The sequence below is a fragment of the Carcharhinus amblyrhynchos genome, chromosome 7, assembly GCF_965287045.1.
Source record: "Carcharhinus amblyrhynchos chromosome 7, sCarAmb.v2.hapA, whole genome shotgun sequence".
Classification (NCBI taxonomy): domain Eukaryota; kingdom Metazoa; phylum Chordata; class Chondrichthyes; order Carcharhiniformes; family Carcharhinidae; genus Carcharhinus; species Carcharhinus amblyrhynchos.
Genome location: NC_137330.1, coordinates 90,491,065 through 90,515,222, shown reverse-complemented (window position 1 = coordinate 90,515,222; position 24,158 = coordinate 90,491,065). Strand labels below are relative to the sequence as shown.

Genomic DNA, 24,158 nt, shown 5'->3' with positions numbered 1-24,158 from the left:
GTCTATGATTACCAGAGTCATTCCTATTTCCTTTCTTAAAGAGAGGAACAACATTCGCCACTCTCCAGTCCTCTGGCACAATCCCTGCGGACAGTGAGGATCCAAAGGTCACAAGCTAATGGCTCCGCAATCTCATCCCCTGCCTCCCAAAGTATCCTAGGATGTATCCCATCTGGCCCAGGAGACTTATCAACCCTCAGGTTTTTCAAAATTGCTAATACATCTTTCCTCAGAACATCTACGTCCTCCATCCTATCAGCCTGTATCACACACTCATCCTCAAAAGCATGGCCCCGTCCTTAGTGAACACCGAAGAAAAGTATTCATTCAACTTTTCTCCTATCTCTTCTGACTCCATGCACAAGTTCCTACTACTATCCTTGACTGGCCCTAACCTCACCCTGGTTATTCTTTCATTTCTCATATAAGAGTAAAAAGCCTTGGCATTTTCCTTTATCCAACCCGCCAAGGACTTCTCATGCCTCCTCCAAGCTCTCCTAAGCCCTTTTTTAACTCATTCCTAGCTACCTTGTAACTCTCAAGTGACCCAACTGAACCTTGTTTTCTCATCCTTACATAAACTTCCTTTTTCCTCTTGAGAAGACATTCAACCTTCTTTGTGAACCACGGTTCCCTCACTTGGCCATTTCCTCCCTGCCTGACAGGGACATACCTATCAAGGACACACAGTAGTTGTTCCTCGAACAAGCTCCACTTTTCATTGGTGCCTTTCCCTGACAGTTTCTGTTCCCATCTTATGCTCCCTAATTCTTACCTAATCGCAGAATATATACCAACTCTCTGAAAGAACACCTTACCCTGGCCTATCTCTCCCGCCCCATCCCCATAACCCCACGCATTTACCATGCCTAATCCACCTAATCTGCACATCTTTGGACTTTCATGCAAGATTGGATCAGGCATATGTCTGCTCAAGTTCTGTAAAAAAGTGGCCATGGATATTTCTTTGAAGGGTCCTGAGGAACAGAGGAATTGAACTCTGGAAATTGAAATTTCCTGGGCAATTCCTGTGGAGTTGTTGGCCATGATTCTCACTTCCCACTGCAGGCCGGCAGATTCGCTCTTTGGCCGATTCATGGGGCTCACGCATGCATTCCCGCTGTGATAGCACCTCCTGGCATGGGATTTCCCATGGTGTCAGCTCCGCACCAGAGATCAGCGAGGGAGTGCCAAGAACATTTAAATAGTCTTTTAGATACAAATTAAATTTCACTAGCAGGCCCAGGACTGAAGTCTCCAGGCCCTCGAGCATCCCTCCCCTTGCCAAAGTGGCTCACACAGTAAGAAGTCTGACACCAGGTTTAAGTCCAACCAGTTTATTTGATAGTAATCCCACAAGCTTTCGGAACCGGTGTTCCTTCGTCAGGTGTGTGCAAGGTTCTGATCGTTCGGGGCTGTCTTGAGAGTGCAGTTGATGAATCTGGTGTTGACGCACCTCCTAATGGCTTGGGCGTACATGTCCAGTCGAGGACAGCGGCCTTCCGGAGGAGTCCAATTGGATTCTTTCCTCTTCGGTTGCAGCATTGCGGATCTGTCAGCTGTTCCGGTTCATTGGCGGTCTCATTGTATTCGCTGTTGGCCTCTTGGGGTTTGTGGAAGAACTCCCGCAGCCTCATTTGCCTGATGAATTCCTCTGTGTCCGCTGCGAGACTGATGGGGTCCATTTTGGTGGTGGGGCAGAAATTGAGCCTTCGGCTGAGAACTTCAATTTCATCTGGTTGAAGTGTGTAGTCCGACAAGTTGACAATAGACTTCCCTGCGGTGGTACTGTTTCCTACTGTGATGCCGAGTTTCTCAAGTTTCCTGTTCTTGGTGTGCATGTAGATGGTGTAGTTTCTTTGTCTCATCTGCTTGGTAGAGTTTCGCAGCTGGTCTGTATCCTGAGCGCAAGTTGAGAATATGTATTCTATCTTGGTTTCCAGGATGCAGCGTTTGCTGTAGAGCTGGTGTGAGGTGGTTGAGGAGTGAGAGAGAGGTGCGACGGCAAAGTCTCTCAGCGTAGTCTGTGTTAGAGGTTGACCTGAGTGGGTTTGTGATCGGTAGTCCTTTTGGTATCTTGTCTGCTTTCTTGCATCTTTGTAAAAACTTGATGTGCGTGTCGATATGCGCAATCTTCTTGGAGATCCTTTCCACTTGGATCAGGCAGTTTGCAGTGTCGATTGTGGTCATGATGTAGAGATGCCGGTGGTGGACTGGGGCATTCTTACTGTGTTTACCCCAGTCCAACGCTGGCATCTCTACATCAGAGTGGCTCATGCCAGTGAGGTTTAGAGCAGCTCCCGAGTAACGGGAACTGGTGGCTTGACCCTGCTGGAGTGAAGTGGGGAGGCAATTGGTTCAGCCCCAGAGGGGCAGGCAGCAGGGGATGCCCTCTGCATGGGCACCCTGGCAGTGCCAGCCAGGGTCCCCTGGCACTGCCCAAAGTGCCAATGCTCAGGGGTCCCCTGGCACTGCCGATCGGGCACCAGGGCAGGCCTAAGGGCCAATCGGTGGGGTGAGGTGTCCTGCTGCCAGTTTACAGGTAGGATTGGTGGGGAAAAGAAGGAGGGCTGAGAGGGGTGTGGAGCGCTGGCAATGCAGAGATTGATCTTAGCGCTGACAGATCAACACATGCGCAGTGACCTGCTCAGTGCTATGCTGCCAGCCTCTCAGGTGGGAATACGCCCCGCCCCTTATATTTAATAATATTCATGCTAGTGACCCCTGCAGTGCACAAAGTGTGGGAGATTCTTCTCTGAACTCCCAAAAAAATAACATGTATTACTCCAGTTTTCATGTGAATTCAACACTAAGAATTTATTATAGAACACAGAACATAAAACACTACAGCACAAACAGGCCCTTCGGCCCATAAGTTGCGCTGATCATATCCATACTTAAGAATTTCTTTGGGAAAATTCCAGCCCTTCTGTTGGGATTTATGAAAAAATTCCATAGTACACCTTTTGCAGTACATCTAGTCTCTGACTATCCAGAGACTGGAAGTTCTGGGCAGTTTAAAAATGACGTGAATAAGATGTGGGAAGAGTACATTCCAAATGGAAGTAAAGTGGGGTTATGAAAAAACAGTAATATCATAGCCAAGTAGAAGCTAGAGCAAAACTACAATTTAAAATGATACACACTGCAAATACTGGGAAGATGAATAGAAGAAAAGTATGGCAATTATAATGATCTGGATGAGGGTATAGTTGGGTGGATTAGTAAATTTGCTGATGACACCAAAGTCAGAGGTGTGGTAGATTGTGAGGAAGGGTGTCATAGTTTGCAGGGAGACTTAGACAGGTTGCAGAGCTGGGCCGAGAGGTGGCGGATGGAGTTTAATGCGGAGAAGTGTGAGGTAATTCACTTTGGTAGGAATAACAGATGTGTCGAGTATAGGGCTAACGGGAGGACTCTGAATAGAGTGGAGGAGCAGAGGGATCTAGGTGTATGTGTACATAGATCCCTGAAAGTTGGGAATCAAGTAGATAAGGTTGTTAAGAAGGCATACGGTGTCTTGGCGTTTATTGGTAGGGGGATTGAATTTAGGAGTCACGGCGTCATGTTGCAACTGTACACAACTCTGGTGTGGCCGCACTTGGAGTATTGTGCGCAGTTCTGGTCCCCACATTATAGGAAGGATGTGGAGGCTTTGGAGAGGGTGCAGAGGAGGTTTACCAGGATGTTGCCTGGTATGGAGGGGAGGTCCTATGAGGAGAGACTGAGGGATTTGGGGTTGTTTTCGCTAGAAAGAAGGCGGCTAAGAGGGGATCTTATTGAAACATATAAGATGATTAGAGGTTTAGATAGGGTGGATAGTGATAGCCTTTTTCCTCAGATGGAGAAAGCTAGCACGAGGGGGCATGGCTTTAAATTAAGGGGGGGGTAGTTATAGGACGGATGTCAGGGGTAGGTTCTTTACCCAGAGGGTGGTGAGGGATTGGAATGCCCTGCCTGCTGCAGTTGTAAATGCACCAAGTTTGGGGGCGTTTAAGAGATCCGTGGATAGGTTTATGGACGAAAAGGGATTGGTTTAGGTTAGAGGGTCATTGTTTTTTAACTGGTCGGCGCAACATCGTGGGCCGAAGGGCCTGTTCTGCGCTGTAATGTTCTATGTTCTATAACCTAAATTCCAGGTGGCAGCAGAGAGGAGGGACAAGTATGAAAGAAAAATGGCAGTCAACATTAAAGGGAATAAGTAAAAGGAGAGTCAAAGTAAGTGTGGGATCACTTAGAGCTGAAGGAGGTTTTCTTGCACTTGACAGTACAAAAGGATGGAATTACATTAATATCTTGGATCAGCTTTTACACAAGGTGATAAATTAGAACTGTAGGGGAACCTGAATTGAATGAGCAGAACAGCCACGATAAGTTTTTTTAAAGTTTATTCATTAGTCACAAGTAGAATTTAACATTGAAATTAACATTGCAATGAAGTTACTGTGAAAATCCCCTAGTCACCACACTTTGGCGCCTGAGGGAGAATTTAGCATGGCAATGTACCTAACCAGCATTTTTTTTTTGATTGTGGGAGGAAACCGGAGCACTCAGAGAAAACCCACGCAGACACAGGGAGAACGTGCAGACTCAGCACAGACAGTGATCCTGAGAATCGAACCCAGATCCCTGGCAATGTGAGGCAGCAGTGCTAACCCACTGCGCCACCATGCCAGCCAATACTGATGAACACAGTATTTAGTGGGAGTGAAAATAGAAAACTCAAGCCCTAACTGGTCTGTATCTCAGAACATTGAAGGTGTGGGGAAGAAGTAATACACTAATCACAGTGTTTCAAACATTTTGCATTGGTGGTAAGCAATGTTTCCTGATAACACTGCAAAAATAGTTGTAGCTTGTAGATTTTCTGTAATAGCATATTTGTGAAAAAGCAAAAGGAATCATATTTTAAATGATAAATATTAGTAAAGTGAAGAGCAGAGAAGTGCAGGGATACAGACACATATTTCTTTAAAGTTAAGACAATGTATAGACAAGGTAGTAGAATTTGGAGTTTTATATGGAGGTATGAATACATGGCAGTGATACTGAATTGGCAAATAATATTACTTAGGCCACAGAATATGGCCTACAGTTCGGGCAACTGATTATGTTAAAAGGGTAGAATTTATATAACCTCTTATAAGATCTCAGGGCCACTGAAAGCATTTACATCCAATAAAGATTTGCTTGACTGTAGTTACTGTTGTAATGTAGGAAGTATGGCAGCCAATTTTTGCACAATAAGCTGCCATGAATGGCAAAGTGATTCTGACCAGATAGTGTTTTTTTCGAATAACACTGGTAATTGTCAGCTTAGACAGTAGAGAGAACTCCATTGCTCATCTCAGAATTGTGCCAAGAAAACTCTTAAACTCACTGAGGTAACTGGCAGGGCCTTGATCCCTTCTGAAAAAAGTGGCCCCTCCATACTGCACTGGGGGTGTCAGCTTGGATCTTACGTATTGGACTGAGCCCTGAACTCAGGGTCCCCTGACTCAGTTGAGAATGGTTCCCATTGAGTCAAAGAAAAATTGGTGGAATTAATGAAGAAAGTTTTTAGCAAAAGTTATGTTCAGGTTTTCAAAATTATAAATGTTTTTGAGAGGGCAAGTATCAAATGATGGGTTCAACTGACTGGCACATTGGTACAAAGACAACCCAATATTATTGTTGGAAGAATTCAGGGATGACAAGATATTTCTTTCAAACAGAGCGAAATTAGAAAACTAAAATGCTGACCAGAAGTGGCTTTTGAAATGGAGATTTTAACCTCAATTAACCTCAATTAAAATGGAATTGAGTGAAGTCTGCATAATGGAAGACTATAAAAAGATAAGGAGAAAGGGCAAGGAAAAGCAGACAGTTCCAGTTGAAATGGTAACACCAACACTGGATAGCCTCCTTCTATGCAATAAATTCTAAAATTACATTCCCTGCTGGTTTATCAGCAATTTTTCTAAGCGCATTGTGGATCCGCTTTGTTTTTAGGTGTCTCACACTGGCACCATCAGCCATCAACATAACTTTAGTTTCCAGTTCTTATAAAGTACATTTTGTTAGCTGCTGTACTACTAAGGAACTGAGGCAAGGTGGAGTTGGCAGGTAGCCAGACTGAATGGCAGAGCTCAATTTAGATCCCCAGGAGAGCCATTACGGGTGATAATTTAACATAGCAAAGAGCAAGCAATTAGCTTCAAATGAATGCTAAATTCAGATCCTGCTGTTTATAATCAGATTTATAGCTGCGATTGCAATCAAACCCAAGATGGCTCCTCCATAGTTGATTGTTCTGATGTTTGCTCTTCACTGTTAACCAGTGATGGATGAATTCACCTGCTCAATTGATGGATGAGTCTGAGTTACAGCAAGTACACTGATGGGAGAAGAGCTCTATTCTGGTTGCATATATGTGGCATGTATCATATTGAAAGACAATTGAGGTGGGTAGATGAATCTGCCAGGAGCTCTGCCGTGGAGTGTGCAATCTCAAATTCTTTCAAATCCACCTGTCAGGTTGTCGCCCACACTCGAGGTCATTGAACTGCAAACACATTTCATCTAATCATGACCACTGTAGTTACGATCAGTAAGATCTTCAGCAAATTCTGATTAGCAGAAGAACACCAAAAATGGCTTCTAATTGAGAGGGGAATATCACTCACTAAAATTGGCAGGGCTTCTTCTGTCTTTGCCAAAATGAAGCAGAAATCTGGTAGGAAAGAGGGGGTAGTCTTCAAACAAAAGTCACTACAAATTAAGCCTTTGTCCTCATCGTTTCATAATATGGATCAGAGTTGTGGATCTGCTCCTCCTAATACAAACAGCATGACCATTCCCATCTGCCCATCAATGGCATCAAGTGACAGTATGGAGGTACTGATGTGTCCAAGCAATACTGTTTAAGTGGAACTGAGGCCACAATTGTTCCATTGGTGATCAGTTGCAGGTGGAACTATCTTTGGTGGGACCCTCACTGGGTCCAAAACCCAGAGGATATCTGCCAAGACATCTGAGGGAGGGTGTGAGTAGCCTGCCTCTACCTCTGCTGAAGCCACAGAGGTTGCATCATGCAGAAGAGTAAAGATTTGTAGCAGCACAACACCAAATCGGTAATATTAATTTTTGAGTCACACAAATACTTTCTCTTTTTCGCGTCCTGGTTGCTTCCTGGCAACTCTTCGTCTTGTGATGAATGGTAGGACGTGGATTAATGGTGAGCAATTAGCAGGCTGACTGAACGAGGTGTTTTTTGACAGAACTGCTTTGTGTTAGGGGATTGTGATGAGGCAGTGGGAAGTGGCTGTCAGAAGAGTGGACTGGTGGAACCCCACAATAATGAATGTATCCTGGTGACAATCTATGTTGTTGCTATGCCTCCTCCTCTTCATCTCATCATCCATCATTATGCCATGTTCCTCCTGCAGGTCCAAAACAATCCTAGTTTTCTGATGTTCTTATAAGCAATGTTTCTTCTAAGATGTGTGGGAGTGTAACAGGAATGTGTAGTGCATTGGAATGAACAGGTCATGCACAACATTGTAATTGTTTCAAAAGAAATCATTAGTGTAATTTAATTATGATTATTAAAATATAATCTGTTTATGGCCAAAATAAATAAAGTTCAGATAAGTTTGTAGCCCATCTAGCAGAAAGAAAACTTAGAGGGAATGTTGCTGTGTATAAATCTGCTGTTGCATTTCCTACATTACACCAATAACGACACTTAAAAAACCTGCATTAACTGTGAAACATTTTTGAGATGTCCTCAAATCACAAGAGGCTTATACAACTGCAAGTCATCTGTTTATTAAGAATGAAGGTTTGCCTTTTTTCTTATGTGGCATCGTTTTATGTGGCATCGTTAACAAGGAATAATTGAATTCCATGATGAAGAATCCCACAAATCTTACACATATAAGTTTTTGTGAACACCATTTCTAATTTTTTGACCAATTTATCATACCAAAATGTGTCCTTTGAACATTCCAAAGAAACTTTTATTAGCTCTCCTCCATCTTTATCTCACCAGATCTTCCAATTGGAGTGTTGCTGCTGGAGGGTGGAACCTCCATTTACCCCAAATGTCACCCATGATGTGAAAAGAGTTGGCCCTGGGGTTTCTGCTAAATCTCCAACATGAGTTCCGCAGCATGATTTTTTGGGCCCCCTTATTAAGGGATCAGTATTAAAATATCATGGGTGATGTTATTGACTGTTGTGCTAGCCTTAGAAATACGGAAGATAGGAGCAGGAGGAGGCCATCTGGCCCTTCAAGCCTGCTCCACCATTCATTATGATCATGGCAGATCATTCAACTCCCATAACCTGTTTTTCCACACAACCTTTGATTCCATTCGCCCCAAGTGCTATATCTAGCTGCCTTTTGAATGCATTCAATGTTTTGGCATCAACTACTTTGTGTGGTAATGAATTCTTGCTTTAGCTATGCTTTTCTTTACCCAAGCCCACCTCGCCCAACCCCCTGCCATTCTGGACACTGCCACAAAGTCAAGGATTTTTGACCATATAGTTTTAAAAGTGCTTCAGTCTCTGTCATTTGTCCATTGACTTGGGCTGCAACACTTCATGATTGGTAACAAATTAATGCTCGTAACTAGAAACTGCTCTTTTTTTTGGAAAACAGTTTGACAGTCTGTTCGGTGAAAGCAAATACTCGGAGGTACAGTGACAACTAAAATGACAGTGACAAATTATAACTCAGCAAAACAAGTAATCTTTTCTGGACACATGATATCAGTGTGCAGTGAACTGCATAATATGATTGTATCTTTCCTTTCTTGAACAGTAGCAACATATTTAATTTAAGCAGGATCCTGAGGAACCCCAGTGATGATTAGGCTCTTAGAAATAGTTAGAAAAAGGAACACAGGGTAGTAAATGTCACCATCCTTTCGCAAATCAAGCAGTAACAAAGAATTATCATTAACATCCTTTTGTTCTTCTTTACTCTATTTTTGTCTGTTTTCGATTATATTTGTGTTTGAACAGTGAACACACTGAACAAAAGGCAGTAACCTAGTGATTATCTGAGCTGCTGCTCTCTCATATTGTTACATTTGGCAACACCTACAATATTATCTGCACTTATTGTTCAAAGAACTGAAAAAAACAACAGAAATTTTAAAATGTTTTAAGCATTGGTTATCCATTTGATTTGGAAAAGTGTTTTTTTTAACGTCCAAAACACATGAGAAGAAATGCTAATTCAATATTGTCCGTTTTGCACACTTGCCCAGGATCAATTTCATAGAATAGAATTATAGAATCCCTACAGGAGGCCATTTGGCCCATCGAGTCTGCACCAACACCAATCCCACCCAGGCTCTATTCCCATTTAGTTACTCTTCTAATCCCTCAAACCTATCATGTCACTAAGGGTTAATTTAGCATGTCCAATCAACCTAACTTGTACATGGGAGTGTGGGAGGAAACCGGTGCACCTGGAGGAAACCCCGCAGACATGGGGAGAATGTGCGAACTCTGCACAGACAGTAACCCAAGCTGGGAATCGAACCTGGAGCTTTGAGGCAGCAATGCTAACCATTGTGCCGCCCCTATATCCTCAATACATCTACATAATTATTTTTGCTTCCTTAATTTAAGTTGCTCGGCATTATTTTTCTTCCCACTTGTTGGACTTGGGCTCTATGGACATTACCATTTCTCTAATACTTTCTTCACTATCGCCTAGGTGGCAAATACCAGCAAGCTAATCGACTATGGAAGGCATCAAAGCCCAGCTTATCATGTTTGTTGTCCTTTGAATAAACACAGTCTTGAATTTCACAGAATACAGTCTGAAGGAAGCGATTTCTCCTGTTCCTAGAAGTAGTGGGGAAAACTGTACAACCTGTGCTGCCACACTCTCTGAGATAAACAAACTAAGGTTTAGGGATTAATTTTGGGACTTTTGGTTATTTGCTTCCACATCCAACCATGTGGTGAAGAAAGCAACATGAATAAAACAAGAGATGTGTTTCAGCTGGCGATTGGTTATCACTCACATCTGCTGAGAAGCTGCAATTTCACCTCCTTTGGGATATTTTATGCAAAGCTGTGATGTTCAGGAGGCAAATCATGCCACACAGAGCAAGAGTAAACATTTGTGGAGATTTCCACAGAATGTTAAGCTGCACAGAATCTGCTTCAAGTATGAATGCCTACGCAATGTAATTGGCATTCCACCTACAAGCCAATAATTGAAAACAATAAAGTCAGGGATCTGAATAAGATATATTTATTCAGTTTCTACACTATAAAATAATAGGGTTAAGTGGTTAACAGCGTACATTTAATGATGCACAATATTTCTTAGTAGTTTGACTCCCTTGAATCTGGAGACAGTGTGAACCATTTATTAACTTCTTGTGTGCATTTAGAATATTTATATTTGAACATTTTCTTAGTTTCTTTCTTGAAGTCCTTTACTAATGTTAATAAGATGGAAGAGATAATCATGTGAATGCTGTTTACACAATACATTCAAAACTGCAGAATCGAATACAAAATAAAATCAATGGGATAGTTACATGCATGTGTGAAGGACAGAACACCTTGGAGGGAAGGAACACTGCTACCTAGCGGCACGGGGCTACGATTATGATGATAGTTATACAGGGGAATTTCTAAGTTAGTAACAACAATTGGCAATTTTAAAAAAGGATCAAGTGAAGAACAAATAATAAGATACTGGTGGGAGAAGATGAGGGTATGACTGAAGGTGTGATCAAAGAGAAAGTTTTGAGGTTTTTGAAGTGAAGGAGATAGGTAGCAAGGCAAGCGAGTTAAGGGAGAGATTTGCAGAACATGAGACTAATATAGTTGAAGGCTTCACCACTGAAGGTGACAGTGGGGGTGGGGGTTGGGCGGGGAGAGATAAGGCCACAAACAGTCCTGTAAATAAGGACAAGAATTTGGAAAAGGATACGTTCAGCATTGGGAGCCAATGATAGAGAGGTCAGTGTCAGTAGGGTTGAGTAGTGTTTTATTTCAGTGGAACAGTACATCAGATTGAGATTACAACTTTGGAAAGCAGTCCTGAGAATTTGTGCAGTCAACGTATCCTATCTCAGGTTGACCAATTTTATCTACGATTGCCGAGATATCAAACCAGTTGGTAGAGGCACAGATAGCATCAGGCATAGTTTATGCATTATTCATTCAAACTAGTACTTAGGTATATATATTATCCATGTATGGTGATAGTGAGACTGGTGACACTTGTACCATCTATGGACTTGGTCTGGCAAATTTCTCCAGTTTGTATATTACCGGCATCTGTGTGTGCAGTCAGTAGAAAGTTGCAGTTGGTCCCGAGAGGCTGAGAGGCACAGCCACAGGTTGCTGCCCAGACAAGGCCTTAAAATGTTACAGTGCACACATGTAACCAGAACATTTAGCATCTGTATTTGCTACATGAGGTGTAGTATGTCTGGCATCTCAAATTGCATTGTCCACTGTGGTCAAATGTTTGTTTAAATAGCTCCTCCGCAACACTATACTAGATCTGCTGTAAGGGCACATTCCAAATGTCATCATGATTCTTTCAGCTTAATAGATACATGACATTGTGAAAGAGAAATAGCTTCATTAATTAAAAATTAATGTGATATAAGGGGACCATTTAATGATGAATTATTTTACATGTACCATGAATTGTTTTATGCCATTTCTTTAGATGATTAGTTCACTTGGAATTTTTCAGAACTGCTTACCCATCGCAGTGTCATAGGAATTTGGGAAGCTCTTGTCTACTCTTTCTCGCATAATAACCCAGCTGTTGTTCTCAAACTTGCATTCAATGATCTTGTTATCGTACATTCTCAGTTCTTTGTTCACCTAAAATACAAACACAAATGAGGAACAAGAAAATGTTTACAAGAAACAAGTCATGAATAAAGTTTTCACAAAATCACCGAGTTTCCATTCCATTTCTGAGATAAGCACAAGATACTTAATATGTGAAAAAGAATAGGTCTGTTTTTACGCAAATATCCAACCACATTGCAACTAGGTATCAGAGGTATGATCAATACAGACATCACAATATAAAATATGTACAAAGGAACATAGGAAATAGGAGCAAGAGTAGGTCAATCTGCATCTCAAGTTCACTCTTGACATTCAACTAGATCATGGCTGATCTTCTACTCAATAGCTATCTTCCAATATTTGTACCATTTAAGGACTTAGCATTGTAAATTATGAAACAATAGGATATTGCAAATAAATTTATCCTGCAGATATTAAAACGACCTTTATTATTAAATGTTATAAATGCTACTTCTTTAAAAATAAATGAGATAAAAGGCTCAGAATAACTAGTTTTTTATCTTCTCACTGTGCTGGAGAAGTACATAACCTTTACTCAGCATATCTGATGGTCTGACATTAGAGAAATCACTGTGTGGTGACCTAATGCCACATATTCACATCTAATCAATGCTGCACGATAGCACATTGGAACCCTTACTTATTGCATCACTCTAATCACGACATCTCTTTAAAATCAAAATTATGAACTATTCTACTGAGTGTATATATTGTCTAAGCAATCATTGTTCATGATTTCATTACGATAATTGGGGGAATATTAGAGGAAAGAGGTAAATTAGCAATTTATACGATCATTAATCCACAATGCTTCAATCCTATGTAATTGTTTATTTTAAACATGGTCAATAATAGGTCTCAGTAATCATCACTGCTGTGATCACTAATTACCTGTCTGCAAGATCTAGGGATGTTGAAAGTATGGCCTGCTGACAATATTAGAACTCAAACTGGGGCAATCTGGTTCATAATTCGCAGGTATTTACGTTCATTTCTTATTGTATTTCAAATTTTGTAGGCTAGATGGATTGTTGCCTTCCTGATGGTTAAATAATAAACTAGAACATCTGTTTAAAATCTGCAGCTTGAGATACATCAAACTGACAGAAACTACATGTAGTCACTTATAGATTCTATGGTGTGCACCTTGCTTGTTCATCCTTTAAGGTGAAGATGGCCATTTGTGATGTTTGGTAAGGTTCTGGTGGGTATGTAGGTGACGGTTCTGCTGCAAATAGACTAGGAAATCGCAGGCGATTGAGTTGTGGTCGATTGCTGAATTGGGATTTCTTCTCCTTGCATTTCCTTTCTGCGTCTAATATGCACTTGTTTTCAAAGGAGGCTGCAGCATTTTTTAAATCTGGTTGCACTTGGATTAGCAGTCCTCGGTGAGTTTCTCCCAGGAATCAATTTTGAGTGAAGTCTTCAATATCCTTGTAACTCTTCCTTTAGCTGCCTTGAAAGCATACCCTAGTCTTGAGCTCTGCATAGTTTTGTTTTGGTAAGTGAGTGTCAGCTATTCTGGCTGCATGACCAACCCAACTCAGTTGTGACTGTCTCAACATTGTGCGGATGCTTGGCACGCCAGCTCAAGTGAGTACCTCACTGTCTGGTCTATTGTTCTGCCATCTGATCTTCAGGGGCTTCTGAAGGCAGCACAAATGAAAGTGGTTAATTTTTTGACATATCACTGGTAAATACTTCAAGAAAAAACATGTGTAGAGCAGAGTGGGTAGAGCTACTGCCCTACAGAATTTCAGTCTGGTTGGCAGACTTTTCACTCCCGGATTGACGTTTGAAGTCTGCTGAAGGCAACACTTTGACAACACTTGCATGCGTCTCATTGTCAATGTTGACAGCTTGAGCGAGGGTGCTGCCAAGATAAGTGAACTTAAACACCGCTGATAGATTCTGTTGTGGACTAAAACCTTGGGCTCGATAGGGATTTCCTGGAGCAAGCTGGGATATTACTTTAGTTTTTTTCCCACTGATCAGAGGATCAAACTTCTCTCATGATTCAGAAAATGAGACCATGCTAGATTCAATGTTCAGTTCAGAACTGGCAGCTGTCATGAGCAATCAAGAAATTGCAAACAATGTCCTTACAGATCTTGGTCTTTGCCTGGAGTCACATCAGACTGAGCTTCCTGTCCATACGATATCTAATATTGATGCCACAATGGTCATCATGGGAAGCACTGGAGAGCGTAGTGGATAAAAATATGGAGTGGTATGCTAGTACGTTACTGGGAATGAGTTAGAAAACTCACCATCATCCAGAATGACACAAGTATGTCACTGTGGAACTGTTAATACATTGTGATGAATTACTCAGGGCAGCTAAACTTCTCTGTTACTTTTCAAATGCCCTCATGGCTGCCTGCGTTAAAAACCTTGTTCAGGTTATTAAAACGGCGTAGGGATCCATGTTCGGTTCCTAGCATTCCTCTTGGAGCTTTCTAACTGCAAACATTATGTTAGTGGTTTCTCAACCTTTTCTGCAATTGCATTGACACTGGAAGCAAGTCCTGATCGACATGCTGCACTATGCAGTTCAGAATGATTCTGGTGGAGATTGAATTGGCAATGGAGAAGTGAGATTCCTCTATGGTTGTTAGAAGATTGGCAAATTTCTTTCATCATGCACACGTGGACAATGGAAACATCTTTGTATTCTTGTGGGACAGTTTCTTGCTCCATCATGGACTGAAAAAAAGTTCAGTGAGGATCTTTCCCATGCATTCACCTCCAGCTTTTAGACCATAGTCGGGATAGCATCAGCTCCTGGAAGCTTCGCCAAAATACAGGAGTTCCTAACAGCGTGGAAGGTCATCAGGAGGGCAACTGACGGTAACTGTAGCAGCTTGCTCATTGTCCAGCTTTCTATAATTTGGTCTTTTACTGTGAGCAGTGTTGGCCCGTTAGTCTGAGGATTGATATGAACCTAAACACTGGAGCCCACAGAGAAATTTCAGAGCACTGTAGAATCTCTTCTAGTCTTTGTGGTTTGCATTTGACTGATTTTGGTCTGCCTTGTAATTCAGTTAAGCATCTTCCATCTGTCTGAGGAGATATTGGGCAGTCCTGTTGATGTTTTGGTCAATACTGTGCTTGGATAATCTTGCTTTGTCATTTGAGGTAAACCCTGCAGAAGCAATGTTTCTCTTCTAGTAGTTTCTGGGTTACCTCTTTGTTTTCATCAAACAAACCTTGATGCTTTGAGAGGTGGGGCCAAGGGCCTTTGGAACAGTGGAGTACAATATATGCCTGAAGGTTGTCCAGTCATCTTCAATACTTGGAGTGTCCATTTTCACTGTACAGACACTATGCAGGTCAAAGGCTTGTTTTTCAGTGGAAGGAAACAAAGCTGGAACTCAGCAGTCCTGAATGACTGAGCAGCACTTTACAGGACTTCACAAACACAGAAATGTTACAGAACTGGAGGAGACCATTAATCCCATTGTGGCCTGCTTTATTTGAAGCTTCTAAGCCTTTCTAGAAAGCTGAAACCTTTGAAACCCTCTGTGTTAAATTGAAAACCTTCGACTTCTTTCAATTTCCTAGTGTAGTGCTTTGAAATAGACCTCCATTCACAGCTTACTGGATTTCTACCCGGTCTCCCGTACCCCCATTTTTCCTAACCACAATGTTTACAAAGATTCTGAGCCTGATTGATAACTCTTGTTTTTCAAAGGAAATCACTGTCCCTTAAAATGTTCTACTGACATTTGATCCACTTGTTTCACTTAATTTCGAAGAACCAGGTCTAGTAGTGCTTCCTTCTTCGTTGGACTGGGAACATGCTGCTGCTCTAAGTTTCATGAACAAGCTCTAGGAACTCTTCCCTTCTTTGTCTCTTACTTTGTTACTATCCCAGTTTACTTTTGAATAACTGAAGTCCTCCTATTCTCTATTCTAGTGCTATCCATCTCTCCCTGTAATCTGTGCACCTTTGTATTCCTCTCTGATATTTTCTCTCGACTCCCACATCTCTGACAGTTAGTTTAAACCCTCCTCCAATAACAGTGATTGATGTGAGTAGATATTGTATGGTGGGTGCTGTCTGAGACAAATCCAAATTACTGATGTGCTTGGCATGAATGAATTTTTAATTTGAGAAGCAAACTAAAACCCGTGCATAAACTACACCACAAAGTGGCTACTATGAGAATGCAGTCAGTTGCATATGGAGTATGTAAAACAAGAAAGGCAGAATATAGTTCACTGCGCAAAAGGCAGGGAGGGCCTCAGTTTATGGGTATACTGGGTGGGATTCTCTGGCCCCGCTGCAGTGAACAGGGAGTGAGGGTGCCCAAGCGGCAGTTTATGGAGTATTGCTTCTCGGCTTTTTGGCTGGGAGGGTGAGGAGATGCTTCAGTATGATTTGGACAAGCTGAGCAAGTGAGCAAATGTATGGTGGGTGCAATATCTACTTTGGTAGCAAAAACAAGAAGGCAAATTATTATCTGAATGGTTATAAATTGAGAGAGGGGAATGTGCAACAAGATCTCAGGGTTATTACACCGGCTCTGAAGATAAGCAGCAAGCAATAAAGAAGGTAAATGGCATGTTAGCCTTCATAGCAAGGGGATTAGAGTACAGGTGCAGGGGTGCCTTGGTGCAATTATACAAAGCTTTGGAGATAACACACTTGGGCTATTGCGTGCATTTTTGTTCTCCTCATCTGACGAAGGATGTTCTTGCTGTAGAGGGGGTACAGCGAAGGTTTACCAGACCGATTCCTGGAATGGCAGAACCAACATATGATAAGAGATTGAGTCGATTGCGATTATATTCACTAGAGTTTAGTATGAGACGACAGGGGAGGGGATCCCATAAAAAGCTAGAAAATGTAACAGGATTAGACAAATCCTGGGTAGATGTAGGAAAGATGCTCCCTATGATGGGGGTGTCCATAGTAAAAAGTCTGACAACACCAGGTTTAATGTCCATAACCAGGGATCACAGTCTATAGTATACGTGGTAAACTGTTTAGGACTGAGATGAGGACATTTTTTTTTTCACCCAGAGTGGTAAGCCAGTAGAATTTGCTACTACAGGAAGCAGTTGAAACCAAATCTTTGTGGAAGTGATTCTCCCCAAAAAATTCTGACTGTCAAATTCATGTAAAATCTGGAGTAAATCACGCCGGTTTCTTCAGCGGGAGTTTCAAAATGAATCTCCCACACACTGCAGAGTACCTCAGCATGAATCACGCTGAAATTCAGTGGGCGGGCTTTCCTGCCTCTGTCACTCAGCTCAAATTGCAGAGTGGCAGCGGGACTCCCACCCCACAGAGGCCCTGCCCTCATCAGGCTCCACCCCCTTGGCACTGCCCAATGCCCAGTGGGCAGTGCCGAGGTACTTCCTGGGTATAGGCACTTTGTCCCTTGGCAGTGCCAAGGGTCCAGACTGGCACCAAAGTGGCAATGCCCAGCCTCCAATCCTCTGGGGAGCCTAGATTGCACCCTCCTTCACTCCAGCAGGGTCGGGCCACCAGCTCCCTGCAAGTGGGGAGCTATAGTAAACCCCACTGAAGTGAACCATTCTTGGCGGGTGCGGGAGGGAGGGGAGCTGTTTGGAAGGCCCAGAAACTGGGCCCACTAATGATATTTAAAATACATGTTAAACTTAATTTAAATAATTTATGCAGCTCCACGCTAATTTTCAGCATGGATCTGACAGCATCAGAAATCGGGCTGCTGCAGATGTGTAGAGGCCATGGCGCCCAGCGGGGAACCCACGAAACAGCCTCCGTTAGAATCTCCCGGCCCACTGAATTGCTTGTATGCTCCCCCTGTAAGCTTTCAAGAAAGAATTAATTATAGCTTTTGAGGCAAAGGGGATCAATGGTTATGGTCAGACGGCAGAATCAGGCTATTGAGCTGGATGATCAGCCATGATAATAATGAGTGGCGGAGCAGGCTCAAAGGGCTGAGTGGCCTATTCCTGTTCCTATTTTCTATGTAAAACATCTCACAAACAACTAGGTGCTCTTTTGCACCTTGTTTCATGTTTTATTTGTTTTTTTTTGAGAAGTGTAATACTAAGTGAAGCACCATGAAACCAAATAAAATTTCCCCATTGCAACCAATGTAAAAACTGTAGTTAGGTTTTGGAGAACCTTCCTTGCCTGAGAAAAAAAGTTATACCCCAGAAGTAAAGTATGGTTCATCCTAAATTCCCATATTTGCAAATGTTTTGAAAATAAATATAAAATTATACCAGAAACTATTGCTAAATATTTCTACCAACCTTCCACTCACTCACATTTCTCCTGTCTGCTGCCTCTCCCACTCATCAGCTCCGTAGGAGCGAGTTGGAGAGTGTGAGGGTCAGTGAGCAGGAGGGTTGGCAAGAAGGAGAGAGATGGAGTGTACGAGGATCAGGGAGGAAAACAGCAAGCAGGGAGGGATCAGTGAGTGGGTCCCAGGAAAGACAAGTGTAGGGAATGTTGCTCATATAGATATTCTTCACGTAAGAATGTACTGCAGAGTTTTAAGAAAATGTCACTGTGCTTTGATTGCAGTTGCATGCCTCTCTGCATACTTGCTCCAAAATGGCACTGATCGGGCCACACACCATGTAGACCCAATGTGAAACGACACCTAAGTGCAAGTCCCAACACCATGTGCGCACACCAGCCTGACGTTAAAGCAGATCAATGTTGAATGAGGAATTTAAAACTGCTTCATCTTCATGACCAGCAGGCCACAGCTGACAGGGATCCCCTCAAGGTGGCCATAAGTCAATCTCAAGAAAGAAAGTAAAGGTGAGTTCACCGTTTGTTCATAGAATATGTCCTCTCAACCTCTGGACATCTAGAAACTTGAAGCTCTCACCCATTTCTACTTCATCCCTGTTGATGTAGACAGAGATATGTCCTTCACTACGCTTCCTGAAGTCAATGACTATCTCCTTCGTTTTACTGACATTGAAGGAGAGATTACTGTTTCCCTCCGTCTCCATGTTTTCTTTTTTCCAGATATGCCCACTTTTATGTCATTCTCCTTGTTTGGGGTACATGGATACCTTTGCTTGAGCCTAATTTACAGAATTTCTGTTTCTGGAAAGACTGCACATTTTCCATCCTAATATTGTTAAGTGCATCTCTTAATTAGCCCACTTACACCACCCACAAGCCATTCCTGTGTCTAACCTCGTCTTTTTTTCTTTTTTGGATCCCTTCCACCATTTGGCTATACATATTAATTTTATTCACCCCATCAGCAATGTTTTTCTTTACTTATATTTATTTGTTTCTCCTCCTTTACTACTTTCATTGCAGAATTAGCAAAGTCCCTGCATTCAGTGATTCACTTTCCAGCTGGTGTTGGCATATATCTTTCCACCGAGGCCTGTTCCGTATGGCACATACTTCTTTATTTGTTAATCACTTTCGTTAATGAATGTACTGCTTAACCACGTCCTACAAAATTCAACATGTTACTGACAGTCTAATGTATATATCCCCAACCCAAAAACTACAGTTCTTACTAAACAGTGTTAATTATGTATCGCACCCACAGCTCTACCTATTTTGGTAAGTGCACACTGACCAACACCACACCATCTGCTTGAGGCAGTAACACTTTTTGCTGCCAAAATCACCTCGTCCATCATAGAAATGGGCTGCCTGTCTACAATTCCTGCCAAACCAGAGAAGAATATAATTCAAGGATTTGTGATCTATTGCATCCACACAAAACACTTATAGAACATAGAACATAGAACATAGAACATTACAGCGCAGAACAGGCCCTTCGGCCCACGATGTTGCGCCGACCAGTTACAAAAACAATGACCCACTAGCCTATACCAATCCCTTTTCGTCCATAAACCTATCCAGAGATCTCTTAAACGCCCCCAAACTAGACGCATTTACAACTGCAGCAGGCAGGGCATTCCAATCCCTCACCACCCGCTGGGTAAAGAACCTACCCCTGACATCCGTCCTGTAGCTACCCCCCCTTAATTTAAAGCCATGCCCCCTCGTGCTAGCTTTCTCCATCCGAGGAAAAAGGCTATCACTATCCACCCTATCTAAACCTCTAATCATCTTATATGTTTCAATAAGATCCCCTCTTAGCCACCTTCTTTCCAACGAAAACAACCCTAGATCCCTCAGTCTCTCCTCATAGGACCTCCCCACCATACCAGGCAACATCCTAGTAAACCTCCTCTGCACCCTCTCCAACGCCTCCACATCCTTCTTGTAATGCGGGGACCAGAACTGCACTTTATAACCTTTCACTTTATTACAGAGAAATGAAAAGAGATGCAGTCATTCCTGCAAACCTGTCCTCTTGCATTCCCCAAATGTGAAATATGTAATTTAAAATGTGCAAAGTTCCCCATCCTCTGACTCACTGTAAACAATCCCATGGAAAATCCACTGTTTAAGCAGCAGCATTCAAAAATATAATAGAAACGTTATAGAAAAAAATGTACTGATCTAGCAATATCACAGAACTAGCTCCAGTGGTTTTTACTGAAATAAATAGTAGTCTATGTTTGAAAAGGTTCATAAATTATAAATTATTCTTGCTAATTGTATATTCATATCATTTAGCAGACCTCCAGAGAAAATTCAATCACAATTCTCAAAAGCTTTTTAAACTTTTGATGAGGGCTGGTGATGAAGATATTTTGTAAATTTAGTTGGTCAAAACTGAAGAGCTACAGAATCACTGACAGTCTCTTTATTTTTCTCAAGTGATACATCGAATTAGAACACTGATCTCTCTCTTGGTTTTGAATGTGCAGGAAGTTTGAATTTAGACTTTATTTTTCAAATGTTCTGTTAAAAATCTTCAGTAAAATGGGCACAGGCTCTCTTCAGCCAGACGTTAGCTTTATAATTTAAGCAGCTTAGAATCATAGAATCCCTACATTGCAGAAGGAGGCCATTTGGCCCACTGAGCCTGCACGACAACAATCCAACCCAGGTCCTATCCCCGTAACCCCTGCTAATCCCCCTGACACCTAGGTTAATTTAGCATGGCCAATCCACCTAATCTACACATCTTTGGACTGTAGAAGGAAACTGGAGCACACATAGGAAATCCACACAGATGCAGGGTGAACATGCAGTGACCGAGGCTGGAATTGAGCCCTGGTCCTTGGTGCTGTGAGGCAGCAGTGCTAACCACTGTACCACTGTTTTGTCCTTAAAATCAAAGTGGAGTGTGTGAGCATCAATCTGCATAAAAATTATTGCAGGGCAATGGAGAAAGAGCAAGGGAGTGAGACTAATTGTATAACTCTTTCAATGAGATAACTTATGTAAAATAGGCTGAATAACCTCCTTCTATGCTCACTCTTACTCAGAGGTCCTAGAGAAATAGATTGTGTAGTGAATAGAGAACTTATATTTACATAACTCTTTCATGTTTGTGGGATGCTCCAGGATATTTCACAACCAATTAGCTTTTCTGTGCAATTATTGTTTTGCAGACAAACATAGCAGCCAATTTGCATCAAGCAAAATGCCAAAAACAATAAATGAATGATGACCAAAAAATTTGTTAATGGTGGTATTGTTGGAGGGATAAATTTTGGCCAGGATACTGGGAAAATTTTCCTGCTCTTCTTTGAATAGTATCAAGAGATCTTAAATAGGTCTTCATTGTTTCTTGAAGGAGACATTAAACTAGGATTGTGAAGCAGCTTCTCCTTAGCTGAATGACAACCTAGATTAGATGCATAAATCCTACAGTGAAGCTCAATTTTACAATCTTTGTCTCAGACAGGAGTGCTACCAAGTAACTAAACTGATACAAAGTGCAGATATTATCTGGTTCCAACCTCACTCAAGAATGCTCAGTGCAATCAGTAAATGCAAAATGGAACTAATCAGGTGAACAATATTCCTTTCATATGAATGGGGTTAGAGAAATCACTTAAATGCTAAAAGTATATACACGTGGTACTAAATCGGCTTGCTTTCATTTAGCATTCCTGATTTTATAGGAAGCATGTTTTTGAAAGGTGTTGATCAAAGTTAAGGTTATAGGAGCTAAATATAGACGCAAACACACAGTGAGGCTCCATACTATACTCTTTTTGAAAAATAACAAATACAATCACTGGTTAGATTTAAGTTTTTCTTAAAAAAAGTGATTTTCTCCACAGATTAAAATTATCTGTAAATCAGAACATAACACTTCCAACAATTTTCTTGATGACTCACTCTTAGTTTTACTTCTAAAATATGAGACTTGGGAAAAATCAAAACTCACTGACACTATTTATCTGCGTTTGCATGTGCTGTAGGTTGGTTGTGAAAATGAATTTACACCACTTGTGGTTAAATCTGGTGGAATCATTTAAATTAGGAAAACCAGTGAAGCCTTCAATTGTTGAGGCCACAGGACAATATATATAGATGTTTAAAACATACAAAAGCATAGTTTCTGGCCCATCCAATGTTGAAAGAAACCAAGAATACAAGTCTAACAAATTATTTAAGTTGCTGAGGAGATACCAGCGTTAAAACACCGAATTATGAGTTTAAGACTCATGACTTGATACACTGGCGTTTCTCCTACAATTTTCATTTATAACTTGCCTCAACAATTTAAGAGTGAATTCCCACATGCAGACTTTATCACAAAGCTCTATTTTGTTCTCACAAAATCCGATAGAGTTGTTTGACTTAAAAATGAACAATTAATGGGTGGCACAATGGTTAGCACTGCTGCCTTGCAATGCCAGGGACCCAAGTTCGATTCCTGGCTTGGGTCATTGTCTGTGCAGAGTCTGCACTGTTACTGAAATTACTGTGAAAATCCCCTCATCACCACACTCCGGTGCCTGTTTGGTTACACTGAGGGAGAATTTAACATGGCCAGTGCACCTAACTAGCATGTCTTTCGGACTGTGGGAGGCAACTGCAGCACTGGAGGAAACCCATGCAGACAAATGAAGAACATTCAGACTCCACACAGACAGTGACCCTAACTGGGAATCAAAATTGGTCCCTAGTGCTGTGAGGTAGCAGTGCTTGCCACTGTGCTGCCTAATCAAAGCAAAAGTCTACAATCAGTCAACCTTCAAAAAAAATGTTTGCAAATATCAATAAAAAGTTTCTGATACTTGTTGGGAAGAGTTCTGCCTCAGAATGTCAGCTACATCACTTTTACCTCTCACTACTTTTAGCATCTGTGGACTGTGTTGAATTATAACTGGTGCAAATAATCATATCTCCTATAAAGGCATATGCCCTCTGAGCAATTACTTTAGAATCTGGTTGTGGTGACTCGTTTGGAACACTGACCAAATTATCATTTTGTCTGATGGAGTTCTAGAAACAAAAGGCAAGTTTTCCATTTCCTCATTCATAATATCAACCATTCATAAAAAAAGGCATTAAGAGAAAGGATTTCAACCTCCTGAAACGTATTCTAAAAGCTTATGCATTGTTTTTTTTAAATTATTGAACATTTGAGAAATTGGCTTGAAACTAAAAGTTGGCTGCTTGGCAACCTTCACAGCGTGTAGTGCTAAAATGCAAACTGTAAAACCAACTCCATTTGGCACCTCCTCCTTCCTCATTCAAGGATCCAGTTAAAAATTACAAAATTTTGCTTAATTTCTCTGTAAACATTACCCAGTCCATCACTCCCATCCATTGACTCTGTCTACACTTCCCGCTGCCTCAGAAAAGCAGCCAGCATAACCTAGGACCCAACGCACCATGGACACATTCTCTTCCATCTTCGTCCACTGGGAAAAAGATACAAAAGTTGAGGTCACAAACCAATTGACTCAAGAACAGCTTCTTCCCTGCTGCTGTCAGACTTTTGAATGGACACACCTTATGTTAAGTTGATCTTTCTCTACGACCTAACTATGACTGTAACACTACATTCTGCACCCTCTCCTTTCCTTCTCTATGATATGCTTTGTCTGTATAGTGCGCAAGAAACAATGCTTTTCGTTGTATACTAATACATGTGACAATAATAAATCAAATCTAATAAAAAAAACTATAATTTTCTCAATTAGGGGTGATCTTAAAGAGCAAAGCATTATCTCTCCGAATCATCTCAGACATGATTCTCCTATTATGAAGCAGACTCAATGCCTGAAATGCTTTTCCCTTTATAAATACTGGTGGAACTGCTCTGCATTTCAGGCAATTAGTGCTAGTTCCAATGTCCAGCATTTACAGTTTGCTTCTATACATTAAGCATTGTTCCTCTCTTGTATAAAGCAAAAAAATTGGTCAATTAATTTCCCGTGGCAATTTACTGCAGCACAGGTGTGATAGCATTTTTCGCTAATGCTTTTTGTTAGTA

General features: G+C 41.5%; 1 protein-coding gene across 1 annotated transcript in view; it reads right to left on the bottom strand.

The window, feature by feature from the left end:
- Positions 1-24,158, bottom strand: part of rngtt (RNA guanylyltransferase and 5'-phosphatase) — a 372,001-nt gene that overhangs the window by 10,563 nt on the left and 337,280 nt on the right. The window contains exon 15 of the mRNA XM_080192775.1: positions 11,739-11,862. Coding sequence (XP_080048901.1) covers positions 11,739-11,862 — 124 coding nt within the window. The remainder of the gene's footprint in view (positions 1-11,738; positions 11,863-24,158) is intronic.